The 16,889-nt window shown below is 35.8% G+C and overlaps 1 protein-coding gene across 5 annotated transcripts in view; it reads right to left on the bottom strand.

Annotated features, from left to right (window-relative positions):
- LOC149419043 (uncharacterized) overlaps nucleotides 1-16,889 on the bottom strand; it is a 159,676-nt gene that overhangs the window by 116,821 nt on the left and 25,966 nt on the right. For all 5 annotated transcript variants that reach the window (XM_089638075.1, XM_089638077.1, XM_089638076.1 and 2 more), the window contains exon 2: nucleotides 4,162-4,280. In XM_089638075.1, coding sequence (XP_089494201.1) covers nucleotides 4,162-4,280 — 119 coding nt within the window. The remainder of the gene's footprint in view (nucleotides 1-4,161; nucleotides 4,281-16,889) is intronic.

Genomic DNA, 16,889 nt, shown 5'->3' with positions numbered 1-16,889 from the left:
AACTGTGTATTTTATATCTGTGTAAGTGCACAAGGCACATATTTGATTCTCTACGAATTATCTTTGTAATTTTATATCGCTATGCAACCCGTTGTTATAGTATTAGTGGTTCGATTAGAAACGTACATTCAGACCCTGGGCGAAAAAGTCCGGCAATGAACTGAGCAGCAAACTGTTACCATATATATAAAGTAAAATTTTCGGGATCGCTAGCCACGCTTGTAGATGGCTGTCATCCCATTCAACGAAAGTGAATGTCAAAATTAAAAATTTCCCTTTTTAAAAGTTTACCTTTATAGTAATTAAGGTGAATCAAAAGATCCCGAATAATTATTGTCCCTTGCTTAAGCAAACTTTACTTTTCTGTGCAAGGTCTGCTTATTTCAATGTTCTCTCGCCGGCTGTCAATGTACGAATGATGTCGTATTTTATTCAAGATATGTTGAGACCACACCGGTGCAAAAATGTTGTCACGTAGTTTGCCGCCAGCTCGTCGAAACGATACTCAGACGTTGTGTTATGGCATGTCCACAGTTTTATTATGTCTATGGTCACACCGCACCGGGAGTCGCGGGGAAAGAGCCACGCTAAGCCGCATCCAGACGCGTGCAATGCAACATGTAACGGTACATTGGATTGCATGTTCGTATTGTATAACCAAACGACGAATTCGCGTTTCATCGCATACGTGAGGACGCGGCACTAGATATCTAGCGAGCTAATGGCGATAGATAGGCGAATAATTCGCGAACCATTGTATAAACCAATAGTTTACCGGGAGATTTTACCGTCGAAATGAAAATATTTTATTGCAAAAAAGTGCCTTATTCGCACAGACTTATGGGCAACTCAAAATCTATAGTACAGGGTTTTCCAATAAGAGGTGTTATTTTGTTATTCAATCGTAAAAAATCAATGGTTACGTTGCTTGTGTGGCACGTAGCGCCGTATTGTTGAAAGTAAACGTTGTCCAGATCAATACCATCCAATTCCGGCCATAAAAAATCATTAATCATCTCTCGATAGCGCAATCCATTCACCGTAACTGTTGCTCCAGCCTCATTTTTCGAAAAAGTAAGGTCCAATGACTCCGCCGGACCATAAACCGCACCAAACAGTCGCACGTTGAGGATAGAGGCTTTTCAACAATAACTCTTGGGTTTTCCGAGCCCCAGATGCGACAATTTTGCTTGTTGACGAAGCCACCGAGGTGGAAATGGGCCTCATCACTCAAGATGATTTGCATTTGATTCACTCAAGTGAATTTTAATAATTTCAATGCGTTGTTTAAGCGTGTATCGTTCCATTTTTATTAATGGCGTAGTTTCTACTTGTCAAATGTCAAAAAATGACAGCTTCAAAAGTAACATCTACCGAAATAGCGGGCTATTCAAAATAACACCTCTTATTGGAAAACCCTATACTTTGTGTTTTTATGACAAGATTGTTCAATCCTTTTAAGTGGTTGCATTAATTTTCACGTGATTTTACAGCACAAAGGCGATAATTACCTAGATTCGTTCTTGAACTGATAAATGATTCCTTGAACATTGTTCAGCTGGCAGTGCTGTGGCTTGGACAATGCTTATGGCTTACGATCATGACGATGAATGCTATCGGCTCTTGTTTGAGCTTAGTTTGATGGAACAAGCAAATGGCAATTAGACTATCTGTAAAATGGCCACGGCTGACACGGCGCGCCTGTTGTGCATTGCATTATGGCAGCTGAAACACGATTCTAAAATAATAAAAAAATTGTGATTTCATCTAGCGAGTAAAATTATCATTATCTGCCAGTATAATAAAGGAATGAAGGCTTAGATGCCAACTGATACTTATATTTTAACAGAATTAAATTGTTTATAACTCAAATTTTTAGATGATGTAATCAAGTGAATGCTACTCTGTAGTTTGCTTGTGTGCGTGAGACACCCATTTGAAAACATATAATCAATGACAAATAATAATTACTGGCATAGAGCGATATCTCGTCGAAACGTGTTCCACTATTAGCATGCGATAAGCGGTGCGCGTAGAACGGATTCAGTAGTTTTTGCTAGAGCGTTGGAGGTAAAAAAGTTGAACTTATTTTTTCGCTTCACATCTCATCTAAATATAATACATCAATTTCAAATATCTAATTAGAAAAAAAACCTTTTTAAAAATATGTTTATAAAAAAATTGTGGCGAAAGTATGTAGATTTGCATCAAAACTATTTAATAACCGTTTGAAGTTCATATTGTATTAAAAGTACTTTCATCTGTGGAATGAAATAAATAGTTGAAATAAAAAAAATGCATTATTTATTTTTATGTTTACTATCTATGTAAATAAAATAGTTAATGAACGTTTGTTCAAAATCTTAAATCTCCGAAAGTTCTTCTCAGAATGCTTTGAAATTTTGACACAATGTTGCATTCAAATACGCGTGTGTTTTTATATACCTATATTATGTAGATGTTACTTGTGACAGGTAAAAAATGTTTTGAAAAAACAGCGCCATCTGTTGGACGTAAAAGCAACACGCGATATTGTTTCTCTATCTGCACAGACAGACTGAGCCACAGCAACGCGTGGCGTGGTACAGATAGTATTGCTTAAAAACTTGTGTATAATTTTCATTGCTTTTACGTACATTCTTATAATCTATGTAAAAGCCCAGCGGGGCGTAAAACCAAATAAATAAAAAATAATTACAGAAGAAAGAAATCGGCGACGTAGGTATCATAGGCCCTTGGAACGTTGAGATACTTACAAGCTACGTGATTGTGACGCAACCACAAGTAGCCTACCGACATGCTACTCTTTAAAACTGGTTTCCGTGCACGGCGCTACCCGAATTATACTAAACATTATATTTTTTCAAGTGCAGCCGTGGAATTAACACGACGTCAACTGACTTTATCGACGAAGACAATAATATTGTTCTTCTGTATATATACGAGCATAAAAAACGATCTAAAATAAACGGTTTTGTTGTAAGGGTATACAACGTAAGGGTATACAACCCATACAACGAAATAAATGTTAATTTTTTTTTTAATTTTTTTAAAGAAAGACAAACATTCCCGGGTTACGAATAACCTGACAATATTTGAAAATCTCCTACTACCACCACAGTAAGCTGAAAATGATGCTTGTGTTGTGATGGAGGACTTAGCCAGCCGAGGAATTGAACACACTACGCCTGAGTGGGACCCAAGCGCGATGTCAACTCGGCCACCGACCGGTCTATAAGGCATTTGTCGCCGCCAAGGAACTCCGTGAGAATGATGCAAATTGAATTTTCTTTCCAACCTCAATACGCGCTTTCTCCGCTAAATCTTTTCTAACGTATAAATTATTAAACATGATTATTCTCCCACCTCCACAACAAATTTCACACATTTAAAACATTTAAATCGTGTTCGGACGTAATTTCTGTCCAACGCGTAGTACATGCGAATGCACCAGTACCGTCAGTCAAGTGTCGAATCCGCAGTCGACACAAAAACACTAGCAAAATAGTACGGTGAATACTAGCGATTCGTGTGCTACGCGCACAAAACTTGAGTCGCTTGTAAGTATCTCCGTGTACGAATGGCCTCAGAGCTAAATTAATACCAAGATTTGATTAAATGTCGCGTCGGCGCTGAGAATTCCAACAAATTTTGGGAAAAAAAGGTACAAAATAATTTTATCACAAGATTTGGGAGACAATCACGCTACTTGCTAAAAGATTATATTTTGTAAGGAAATAATGTACCTACTATGATTTAAGTAGGCATGCCCATCTAAAATAGACAATTTATCGTTGACCCTCATAGTAGGACGAAGATTTTACGATGCTAGAAGGAGTCGATTGATGGGTAATACGTTTGATGGGTATTAAGTTTGGTGGGTAGTATTATTATTAAATTTATTTGTAAATTTGATGTAATATTAATTTTCTTATAATTAAATTATACATAATATGTAAATGAAATCCTCAGCACGGGAGATCCTAGTGAGGATATCATTATATCTATTTGTTACACAAAAAAAAGATAATAAAACACTTATTATTATTAAGTTCGGTAGGTTGTATTAAGTTGGGTGGGTAGTATTAAGTTTGGTGGGTTGTATTAAGTTTGGTGGGTTTTATTAAGTTTGGTGGGTTGTATTAAGGTGTGGGGTGTTACCTTGTAAATCCTCCGGCACCAGGAGCAGCCGACCAGCAGCAGCACGGCGGTAAGCAGGGACAGGGCCGCCAGCAGAGATGGTGCCAGGGCCCCCAGCTCGGGGCCTGCGGGGGCGCCATCTACAAAAAAAAACAGTATCAATTAATCCATTCATAAAATATAATTTTCACTGTGGTGAAAACAGTCGAGCCATGACAAGTCCAATCTCCGTGATCAGTAAAAAAAATCGCTGTTCATACTAGGTTTACTGTACCTAGACAGCTTGCAAATACTCGAATAACAGTACACACTTTACTATCGAACATTAACTGGCATAAACAGAGCGCAAGTGCGCCTTACTAAATTTGGTAAATAAGTAATGATCGTAAACGTACACGGCGAAAAATACTAATTTTGAATATTGCCAATTTATTAAGAATCTTTTCTAATTATTAGTAATCTGGTTAAAAACGGGATTGCAGTGCCTTGACGAATGAACGTATTCCGACAGGTTTACTAATAATGATAATTAATAATACGAATGTGTTATCACGATGTCGGAACACATGTTCCTAAAATTTCCAATATTTTCGCATTTCTTCACCGTATATATATTATCAAGACTAATATTTTATCAGTAAACGGCCTGCAATCACGTTTTTAACCGAATTATTATTGAGAACGGGTCATTATTACAACTCGTTCTTTTGCTCAACCTCTCGGTTTTCGACCGTCCATCCGCCTACTAAGATCGAAGACACAGGTTCGTTCTCGAAGACCCCTAAGTGCCATCCCCAAAGATGACAGGCCCTGAGGGAATCCTCAGTCCTCAGCCCCCACGTGAAAAAAGTCAAATAAATTGATAGTATGAACATGTTCCAAAGACCCAATCATGTCTGATTACGTCTAAAAGGGATTAAAATGACAATATAGTCTCCTTCAAGGGAAGTAATCTTCCCAATATGCCTTCCATTGACATGCTTGGTGTAACTCTAAGTGACCAGCTCAGGCACGGGGACTACATCGAAGCCAGAGTCAAGTTAGCCTCTCGGAAGCTGGGTGTACTGTACAGGGCCGCAGATACTGCAGATAGTACACAAGTGCTGACCCTGTACAAATCGCAAGCGCGCTCCACTGTTCAATTTGGCAGCCACCTCTTGTTTGGAGCTCCAAAATAGCAGAAAGAAACTCTCGAGTCTCACAAACGGATTGCCATCTTTAGAGCACAGGCATCAGGTAGGTATGTTGTCCTAGTTTTACCGGTATTACAATTGAAGATACTCCGAGAAATTTGCGTCATTGATCCCTTACAACATATTAACATTATCAACACGCCAAATGTACACGGTTGACATTTGTCACATGAGAACGGGTCACTTCTACGACTCGTTATTCAACAGCTCGGCTGCGGAACGATTTGCCGGCCTCTGTGTTCCCTCCCTCCTACAACATGGGTATCTTCAAGATCCATGTCCACTCCTCCCTCTCCTCAAAAATACCCTCCACACAGCACCCCCAAAGATGACATAGGCCCTGAGGGAAATTATTTTGTTCGGGCCTTCTACGTAGATTTAATGTAAAAAAATGTTTGTAATATTGAATTAACACAAACATTGATAAATATTTCCAACTAACTAAACAATCATCACTCCGTTTCTCCGCAGGGGTAGGCAGAGAGGACGGTCCTCCAAACAACTCGGTCTTGACATACCCTCCTTGCCTCATTCACCGTCTCATCTCTTACTCATACTCTTCTATTATTCTGACTCAAGTATCTGATTCACTTGGTCGTGCCATGTCTTCCTCGGGCGTCGCCGACTTCTGCCACCATTCATATTTGCATCATATATTCTCCTCACACTCCTTTCTTCGCTCATTCGCTCTATAATCCCAAACAATATAAGCGTCCCTTTCTTGATTTTACTCATTACGCTCACATTAGCCTTGCACTCTGCGTATCTCCACATTTCTCACACGATCATGCATGGTTTTATCACACATACGCCTCAGGAATCTCATTTCTACAGCATTCAGTGTACAGAAATGTGTAAATCAAACGTGAAAAATAATAAAGATTTCAACCTTTTTAAGATATTGTATATTCTATAAATTCGAATATTATCATTCTTCGCAAATAATTATGATATAAATAATTCAATCATCTTCGAGTCTCGTGAGCAATAAAAAAACTTTCATCAAAAGATTGTGATTTAAATTGAAGAAAAAAGTTCCTACCGTTTGAGCACGGTTGACGGCGGACAAATTAGTTTCTGTGCAAAATCAAATTACTATATGTCCGATAGAATGTAATAAAACTGAGAAAACAAAAATCCAATATAAAGAAAACTCGCAGGTCTCCTTATGATGGAGTTACGTCAGCTAAAACTTTTCTACGGATATACATAGGTAATATTGATATTAGACAAGATAAGTTATGAAGGATTGATTTTCTGCTTCTTACCGAGAATATTCTGAAAGATTTTTTGAAAAGAAAAATCGAACAAAAAACTCACACATAGAAAAAACGAGTAGGTATTACTGATTTATTAAAAATCTCTTCAAATTATTGGTAATCCGGTTAAAAACGTGACTGCAGGCCGCTTCTTGATAAACTTTTAGTAGATTCGTAATAATATAGGAACACGCTTTTATGTACCTGCGTTTGTCTTAATAATATATAAGGATGAAATGAATAAATTAACATGAACATAAATACATTTTTGTGAACACGTGTTCCGACATTGTTCAATTCATTCGTTAGTGTCCTAAAATCCCGTTTTTAACCGGATTACGAATAATTTTAAGAGATTCTTAATAAATTAGTAAGTTTTCTCCGTGTGCTCTGCATCGCTTTGGGTTTATGAAATGTTTTTTTCTTTGGAATTAAAAAAAAAATGCACCGTTCGAGAGCTCTTTTATTTTTTTAGTATTCAATTTAATATAATAAAATTGCATATTTATAAACATTATTTTAATATATCTCTGGGTGCTTTACGCGTGCTGAGGGCCCCATTTTACATATTTATTAATATACAATCAAAAGATAATATGAAATAATAAATTAATATAAAATAAAATAAAACTGAGATGGCACGAAATAAAATACAATAAAGGCCTATCCGCACACAACAGTGCCGGCACGTGACCGACAGTTCCGTACCGTACAGTACCGTGACGTGATATTCGTACATGTCAGTACCGACACGGCACGACACGGCGACGCGCAGTGAATGGCGCAGTTATTAGTAGGTACTCTACGCAGCTTCAAGATCACAATTAGCAGCGATTGCTTTAATATTAGATGAAGACAAAGAAATTAATGTGAGAAGAAGGCATTGGGTTCATAATGCGTGGAGGAAAAGAGAAGAAGAAGGAGAGTTCGCCACCCTATATAAACATCTGATAGATGATGAATCAAAGTTTTTCGAGTATTTCAATAATGTTCCACATGTTTGATTTAAAATTAAGGTCCATGTATTTTCTATGTGAAAGGTCATAAATTGCAGAATGTAGACGGACCAATTCAATCAACTGTTCGTCGTCCATCTTGAAATACTGCGACCGTGTCAGTGAAAATATTGTCCGCTAGAAATTCACGTCCCGTCACGGCGAGCGTCGGCGCAGCACTGGCATCACTGAACGTCACTGTCACTGACGAGTACGGATAGTGCCGTACAAAATGTATGCCACAATATCATTTTTCACTGACACTGATGGATACGTCACGTGTCGGCACTGTACCGGCACTGTTGTGTGCGGATAGGCCTTAAAGGGGGAAGTGAACAATAAAAAAAATCAACAAATAAAGAGGTACGGTTGTATATAAAGTATTTTGTAATATTGCCTGGGGTCTAAACAGATTTTTCTGAGAATATCAAGAGCAAAGCAAAGATTTTAATTTTTCAACATTTTCTTTATCTGACGTATACCTGGCATTGCTGGAGGTTATCCTTAGGATATAGACATATACCATCGCGGACTTTGCTGTATCTCATGAGATTTGGTCAGCATTAGCAATATAGCGCCCGAAAATATATTTTCGCGACTTGATTATAAAATACCAACTTTTCTCTACTTTCTATAAATATAATATGCATGTATCATATATGTAAACCTTCCGGAAGAAATTCTCTAAATAGTAGTAAACCCTATCAAAACCCGTTGCGTAGTTTAGAAGAACTAAGCGCACAAACAGACAGAAGCGGATAGCGACTTTATTTTATACTATTTAGAGATTCCAAGATTTGCATTAACTTATTCACGAAAACAAAATCGAAATTCAAATTCTAAAAAAATGTTTGAGTGCATCATCGAGGCACAGATAAACGCAATGTATTCAATTTGTATTTTCAAAACAGAAACAACAAATTGATAGCTATATGTTTGTTGCAAAAAACGCGTCAAAAATCACTAGTTTTAATGGCCTAACGCTATACAGGGTGTATCGGCAAGTACCCGACAAACTTTAAACAGCTATTCCTCAGCACATTTGGAGTAAAAAATGTTATGGGCGCTTTGCTGTCCGGTAACATTTTTTTTCCATTAAAAACAAAACATAAATAAAAAATCCACACTCCGTCACTGTCATTTGCATCGTTTCTCGAGTTCAACAGCTGTTATTAGCAAGTGTGTCAAAAAGTGTCCTCGCTCTTTCGTACACACTAAATAATAATAGTTAAAAATGAGACGAATGGTCCCGTGCCATTTCGTTGTGATTGTAAAAGAGCGCCAACGTAGGTACGTACGTACATTATTCAACGAAACTCGAACAAAATATTGCCAGATGGGTTTTCAAACTTTGACAAAGGATAAAACATTGGTGACATGTGGTGAAAATATGAATAATAATTTTTTTATTAAAAAAAAATGTTACCGGACAGCAAAGTGCCCATAACATTTTTTACCCCAAATGTGCTAAGGAATAGCTGGTTAAAGTTTGTCGGGTACGTGCCGATACACCCTGTATAATAAAGAAGAACTCTTTATTCTATGTGTAGGGCTAACTCGCACGCTCAACAAAAAGTTGGCCTAGCCTTATATTCTCATTTGAATGCGGTTAAATGTTGGTTCTATTCGCTTCTCTTTCTATAAAGAGGATAGGTCTCTATTGAATACATAAGGATTTCAGACCAATGTACACAATTGTTGACAAACAAACGATCAACAATCAAAAACTACGTCATGATTTTCATTCTTAATTTAACTATTGAAATAAAGGTTATTTTCAAAATGCTCCTCAGATTGAAGTATCGACAATATTAATAACAATTGAGAGTATGGCAATTTTTTTGATTATATATTCAATAATATTGTTATTGGGTTTATAAAAACAGTTTATTTTTAAACAAGTTCTGCTGTGTAATTATTATTACGCGTGACAGCTGTTTCGCCCTCTGAAGGCATTATCAAACTGTATCATATATCACATATACATTATCAGTTTGATAATGCCTTCAGAGGGCGAAACAGCTGTCACGCGTAATAATAATTACACAGCAGAACTTGTTTAAAAATAAACTGTTTTTATGAACCCAATAACAATATTATTGAATACATATATGTATAAAAAATAAAAAAATAAAATGGAGTTCTACAAATTAAACTCAATAACAATAAATAAAATATATGGCAATTTTCTTATAAAATATTAGTCATTCAGAATATATCGAGTACACGTGTTCTTTACCTAATAAATATCATGACGGAATGCGACAATATCAGTATTTGTATGAACACGTGTTCTGGCGTCTTCACAAAACATTCGCTTTTAACTGCTATTTTATTAGGAACTCTGTCGATTAATTCGTTAAAGGCCTGCAGCCCCGTTTTTAACAAGAAAACGAATAATTTGACCAGATTTTTAATAAATTAAGAGTATGTACACGGCTGTTTCTACCAATGCTATAGTTACACATAGAACTAGGTATTTTATAATAATAATATGCGTTCGCAGAAGAAAATTTAATGGTATAATGCTACGTATACACACGCGAGCCGAACTACCGAACTGAACCTCAGATTATTGGAAAAGAACGTAGCAACCACAAATGTTTGCAGTGGATTTGTTCCTTTCGCGTAATTCGTGGCTCGGTTCGCGTTTCGATTCGGAAATGTATACGTAGATAACCTTATTAGGGGCGTTGCAATGCTGGGTTGGTAGTAGGTCGATTGCAATAATAATGAATTATTTATTACACGTTATTATCATGCTGCATTGTGAATAATAATAATAACTCGCATATTTTCTTGTCAGAGTCTGTCTTCCAATTAAACGTCGTAATGATTGATTCCACGTGGAACTAACTGCTAATAAATAAAGTGTAATTAGAAAAAAAAACAATTAATTATATTTAAAGACACGGATGACATCAACCCTTCGTGTATACAGGGTGTATCGGCACTAACCCGACAAACTTTAACCAGCTATTCCTTAGCACATTTGGAGTAAAAAATGTTATGGGCACTTTGCTGTCCGGTAGCATTTTTTTTCAATTAAAAACAAAAAAAAATAAAATTTCCACACTACATCACTGTCATTGGCATTGCGTTTCGTGTTCAACAGCTGTTATAAGCAAGTATGTCAAAAAGCGTCTTCGCTCTTTCGCACACACTAAATAATAATAGTTAAAAATGAGACGAATGGTGCCGTGCCATTTCGCTGTGCTTGTAAAAGTGCGCCAATATAGGTACACACGTGCATTATTCAACGGAATTCGAATAAAATATTTGCCAGATGGGTTTTCAAACTTTGACAAAGGATAAAACAATGGTGACATGTGGTGAAAATATGAATAATAATTTTTTTATTAAAAAAAACGTTACCGGACAGCAAAGTGCAGATAAGATTTTTTACTCCAAATATGCTAAGGAATAGCTGGTTAAAGTTTGTCGGGTACGTGCCGATACACCCTGTATAATGCCAAGACAAATACACCCAAGATAGCCGCCGATCTCGTTCTAACATAATTTCTTACACATGAGGATGCTTTATTCATTTTATTATTTGCTCGGGTTCTTATCATAAATGGCATCCAAACATGCAATTTAGGAAAATAATGGCATCAATAGACAAGCAACTACATTCAATAATTTTATTTTCACCTTAATGTTGATTAAATTAACTTAACCCATCCAGCATTTGAGGGTCATATATGACCGGGCGTCCATATTTTATAAAAGTTTTTTATCTTTATTCTATCATGCCGCAATACTTAATTCTTTTGACGGAAGAATGCGGAATTCATGCGGAAATACTCAATAGAAAGAGAAATAATAATTATTTCCAGTTTGCCTCAAATATTAATACTGGAATCCATTAATAAAATCATAAATATATCAAATTTATGATTAAATTTCAAACTAGGATAAGGAAAATTTTAAAATGCAATCTATCTGCTAAAAATTTAGTAAAAGCAATAAATACTTGGGCAATACCTCTATTAACGTACTCATTTGGCATAATTAAATGGTCTAATACAGATTTAGATAACTTAGAAAGATTAATTAGAACTACGCTAACAAAGTTTAATTGCCATCATCCAAATTCAGCTATAGAACGAGTTAATTTACCTAGAAATTTAGGAGGTAGAGGTATAGTCAAAATAACTTCTTTGAAACATAATCAGGTAGAAATGCTAAGAACTTTTTTCCATAGGAAAGCTCATAGCTCAGAAATGCACAAAATAATTTGCAAGGCAGATAGAAATATTACACCTTTAAATTTATACGATGAGAATGCCAACATTTTTATAAATCCCAACCAGGAATTATTAGATTCCTGGTCAAATAAAATTTTACACGCAAAACACTTCAATTATCTCAACCAAACGTATGTTGACAAAATTAAGTCAAACAAATGGTTGAGTATTGGAGAGTTGAGCGCAGAAATAGAAGGATTTATGCTTGCAATTCAGGATAGAGTCATTAATACTAAAAATTATAGAAAGCATATAATCAAAGATACAAATCAAATTGATGATTTGTGTAGAAAATGTTTGGCTTTTCCGGAAACTATAGAACATATTATATCGGGATGTTCTATATTAGCACCGTCCGAGTATACATTTAGGCACAATCAAGTTTTAAAAATAATTCACCAAAATTTGGTAATTAAACATAACTTGATTGACTGCCGTAATGTAGTACCATATTATGAATACGAACCAAATTCATTTTTAGAAAACGAATTTTATAAAATATATTATGATAAAACTATACTAACAGACCGAGCGATTAGTCATAATAGACCCGATATAGTTTTACATGACAAAATTAAAAAAATAACTTATATCATTGATGTTGCTATTCCAAATTCCTGTAATATTCAAAAATCTGTTAGTGAAAAAATAAGAAAATACACAGATTTAGGAAATGAAATAAAAAGAATTTGGCATTATCAGACTATAAAAATATTACCATTCGTTATTTCGGCTACTGGCATTATACCTAGCTCTCTAATTAAAAATTTAGGCGTATTAGATCTATCAAAAAATTTATATATAAAGATGCAAAAGTCGGTCATTTTGAATACATGTAGGATAACAAAAGATTTTTTAAATATTTATGTTGAGGGATCAGTAGGATTTATAGGCCCTGTTAGAAGTTCTACCGAGCCGAACCCTCTGATATGAAAATATCTGGAGACGGTGAATTTTTTTTCCCATTTGATATCTGGTGATTTGACATGTTGTTGTTCTTGTATTGTTTTGTATTTATTTTACTTATATAATGCACTTACATAGTGTTGATTGACTAGCTGATCATTTGTGGAAAAGTGAGTGGAAGGGTTAAGTTTTTCCTTTGGGGAAGACTTAACCCGGACAACTAAATCGGAAGTTTAAAATAATAATCAAAAATTAATAATAATAATTCACATTTCGCGCTGCTATCGTAAACAAGCGGTTTAATTTAAAACGTTATTTTTTTATTATATTAACGAGATAAAAGTGAAGGTACAGTTTTCTTACAAATTCCCCAAAAAAGGAACATGTTTTTGAAATATCGAGCTCTACCAATTTTTCTATGATCGGAGTAAGAATTTAAGTAAAAATGTGGTTAACTTTTTTGACAACATTTTTCACGTTTGATATTAAAATTTTATTATTTACAAATAGTTATGTTTATTTTAAATGCATAAACCGGAAAGATAATTTTATCTAGTTTCTGAAACAGTATTTTATTAATCGGAAAAAAAAATATGTACATATATAGCGCATTTGAAATACACAGAAAACATTGCAAAATGTACAAAAGTGATAACTTAATTAATCTCTATAATACATATAGTACTTGTGAACTAAACTTTGTTGCGGGATTACTTATTCCAATAGAAAAATATTGTTGCTTTGGAATTTTTTATTAAGTTAATAATATTATTTAATACTTTGGTATTTATACTTTTTTGTAATTACTCTGTACTTGATACTTATGTTAATGGCACATGTTGTGCCGTACGTTAGCTAAATCATCGTTCACTGGGAAATACGAAAATCAACAAGTTTGTACCTTTAGGTCATCAATGACACATTTGATAAATTTTTCATAGAATAGTTATTTAAACAGTTACGTATAGTCTATATTACAATAATTGTCTAAGTAATGATTGCAAATTAGCGGGATTTTTTCACTGTCAGTTGAAAGTGACAGTTTCCTTACTAATTCCCTACATAAAAGAAATGCGTCGAAATATCGAATTCTTTCAGAATTATGGATGAGTCGAAATGTACCGATAAGTTTTTTTTTTAATTTTCATGAGACGCATATTTATCAAAAAAATATTTATTTATTCCTATAATCGTATATACATTTTACAAATGATAACAGTTGACATACATTGATCCTTTCGGCACCGGTGCGTAGTCGGGATACACGCCAAACGCGCGCCCAACATTTGTACACGGTTGACATTTGTCACATGAGAACGGGTCGCTTCTACGATTCGTTCTTAAGTTCAACAGCTCGGCTGTGGAACGAACTGCCGGCCTCTGTGTTTCCTCCCTCCTACAACATGGGACTCTTCAAGACCCATGTTCACTCCTTTCTTTCCACAAAAAGACCCTCCACACAGCATCCTCAAAGATGACATAGGTTCTGAGGGAAAATATTTTCTTCAGGGCCTCCTGTGTGGAGTTAAATAAAAAAAAAATACATATCAGTTCCAGTACTCCAGTAGTAAAATATGTTAAAAATCAATAATTGTACCCATGTGTTTTGTGAACACCTCACTAGTAGAACCTGTGCTGTGGTATTCGCGTATTTTCGATAAAGTATTATAATGATTTTAAAGTATGAAAAAAATAATAATTTGCATGTTAGGTAACGAAGAATTGCCTGCGCTGATCAAAGCGCCGCTCTAGATTATAAATGACGGCGTTAATTGGCTTATTGCGTAGTCAGTAGTGCATCCACTGCAACTGCATTCTTACTCGGGAAAAATCATGAGCACTGACGACCGAACGGTGATGATGACTCAGTAGCGATTATGGATCATGAAAAAAGACAGTGATAAGGGGCCCTCAGCATTGAAGCCACAGATACACGTGCCAGACAAAAAGCATGCTTTTGGCGAGCTAACAACTCGCGTACTTGTAAGCTACTCACATCTCTAGTTTCATGCAGGTTGCTAACTGAGATGGAGGTCCCGGAAGATACAAGAAACCAACTGCAATTGTATTTTTGTGAAGCGGCGAACCTGTATTCCGCAAGCACTGGTAGCTGAGATAATGCGAGAAGTAATAATGAAGTTCAGAGTCTTTTATCGCCCCACCGAGACATATTGATTGAGGAAATATCAACTTGCAAAAAAGCACCAAAACAGCGCACGCACGTTTTCACTCTGCTAGTTACTAGCAGAGCTCTGCATGCTGCAGCTCCCCACCATTCCCCCTCACCTAGCACCGCGTGCCACAGGCACACGAAAACCCAACGCCGCCGTGCGATTGGATGCCATACGAGCCACTAGCATGCGAGTGAATAGCGGCGACATGATACACATGCCGCTTGCTGCTGAACACCGCTACTGGAATGCTCTTGAGCGAGTTACTAGCACGTATATCTGCGCTTGATTTATTTATTCATGTTCTCCATAAAACAGTTATGCACCAATATATTACGAAGTAGATAACAAATTGGAGGCAGTTTTGCTATTTTGTAACATAACATGTTAAAAGATAGTTGTTGAGCTGTTTGTAAGTGACGTTGAAAATATCCAAAGCAGAATCATTAAGCAGTCGAGTAGCTCTGTTGATGGGCGCGTTTCGATAGGCAGAAGTCCTCGCTTTCGGAGTATGAAAAATACATGGAATCTTCCACTAGTATACTTGTCAGGGACATAAAAGTTTTTATAATGAATTAATAATAATAATAATTAAAATTTAATTAATAATTCGTGGCTCGGCTAGCGTTTCGGTAAATGTATACATAAGGTGTTGAAATCAAATGGATAGTACGTATATTCTCTAATTTTTATGCCTGCTCTACACTCTCGTCAAAGCTACTACCTAAACGAGACCGAGCGAGTGAGTGTACTGCACTAACTCGCTCGGTCACCTCGCCTCGGTGTTCCTCGTGTGGCCTCGCCTGCACAATTGTTTGTTTATTTTGTTCTATTGTATAATATATTCATACAACGGGAATTTGTATCCTAGTAATAAATTAATTAGTTTTTGAAGTGAAACTTCTTTAGGCGCGTATTCGGGGACGGAGTAAAACCGAGTCAGGATCGACACGAAAATGCGGGTACCCCCACCACCGCTCACCGTTCACTGTCCCTCTCTCACCATATGCGCTTGTTGAGGTGGGGGAGCCGCTCACGAACGTTTTGCTTTGAGTTACGAGCGAGATACGAGTTCGGTTTAGCAGGTCGGCCGGTAGCGCACTTGCGCGGCCACGCCCACCACGGCCAGTGAATCAGTTAGCAGCGTGCTCCCGCTGTGATAAGTTGTGTTCGCGTTTTGTGTTGCGTTTACATTTACATTTATAGTTGTAGTTCATTTAATTAATTCATTTAATTTTTGATGAAATGAAAATAGAGAGAGAGGAATACTAGAAGTTTCACTTCTGTCTTGCGTAGGCTTGACACACCCACTTTTTTTTATTTATTTACAGTAAGTGTTTAAGGTTAAACGCAACGCTCGTTGTATTCTATGTGTTCACAGATGGCGTTAATTAATTAATTTTGTTTAAATACGCTTTTGCAAGGTATTGATTTACAATATTAAGACAAATCATTTGTTTGCGCCCGTATATACGCAATATGAATATGAATCAATAGTTTTGTTCGTTTAAAGACTTAATTCTTTCGAGAAAGGCACACAAATACAATATTTTACCTATGATTCAATCCAATATTGTATTTGTATGCCTTTCTTGATAGAATTGAGTTTTTATATGGACAAAACTATTTATTCATATTCATATTGCGTATATGAGGGCGCAAACAAATAATTTGTCTTAATACTGTAAAGCAATACCTTGCAAAAGCGTATTTAAACAAAATTAATTAATTAACGCCATCTGTGAACACGTAGAATACAACGAGCGTTGCGTTTAACCTTAACACAGTACAAAGGCTTTCAAAACAAACTCATTATGTTATGGTAAATTTTATGTCGATTGTTTTATAGGCAAAAATAACTAATGTATACCAGCGCATACCTTTAAAAAAATCAAGAGATATTATATTATAGTAAGGATTTAAAGGAATATTTTTAAAAAACATAAAAACGTTAATAAACTTCAATACTTTGTTT

Source organism: Hesperophylax consimilis, chromosome 12 (assembly GCF_061612785.1).
Source record: "Hesperophylax consimilis isolate HC1 chromosome 12, BYU_Hcon_1.0, whole genome shotgun sequence".
NCBI classification, from domain to species: domain Eukaryota; kingdom Metazoa; phylum Arthropoda; class Insecta; order Trichoptera; family Limnephilidae; genus Hesperophylax; species Hesperophylax consimilis.
The sequence above is the reverse complement of the archived record's forward strand: the minus strand, read 5'-3'. Positions and strand labels throughout refer to the sequence as shown.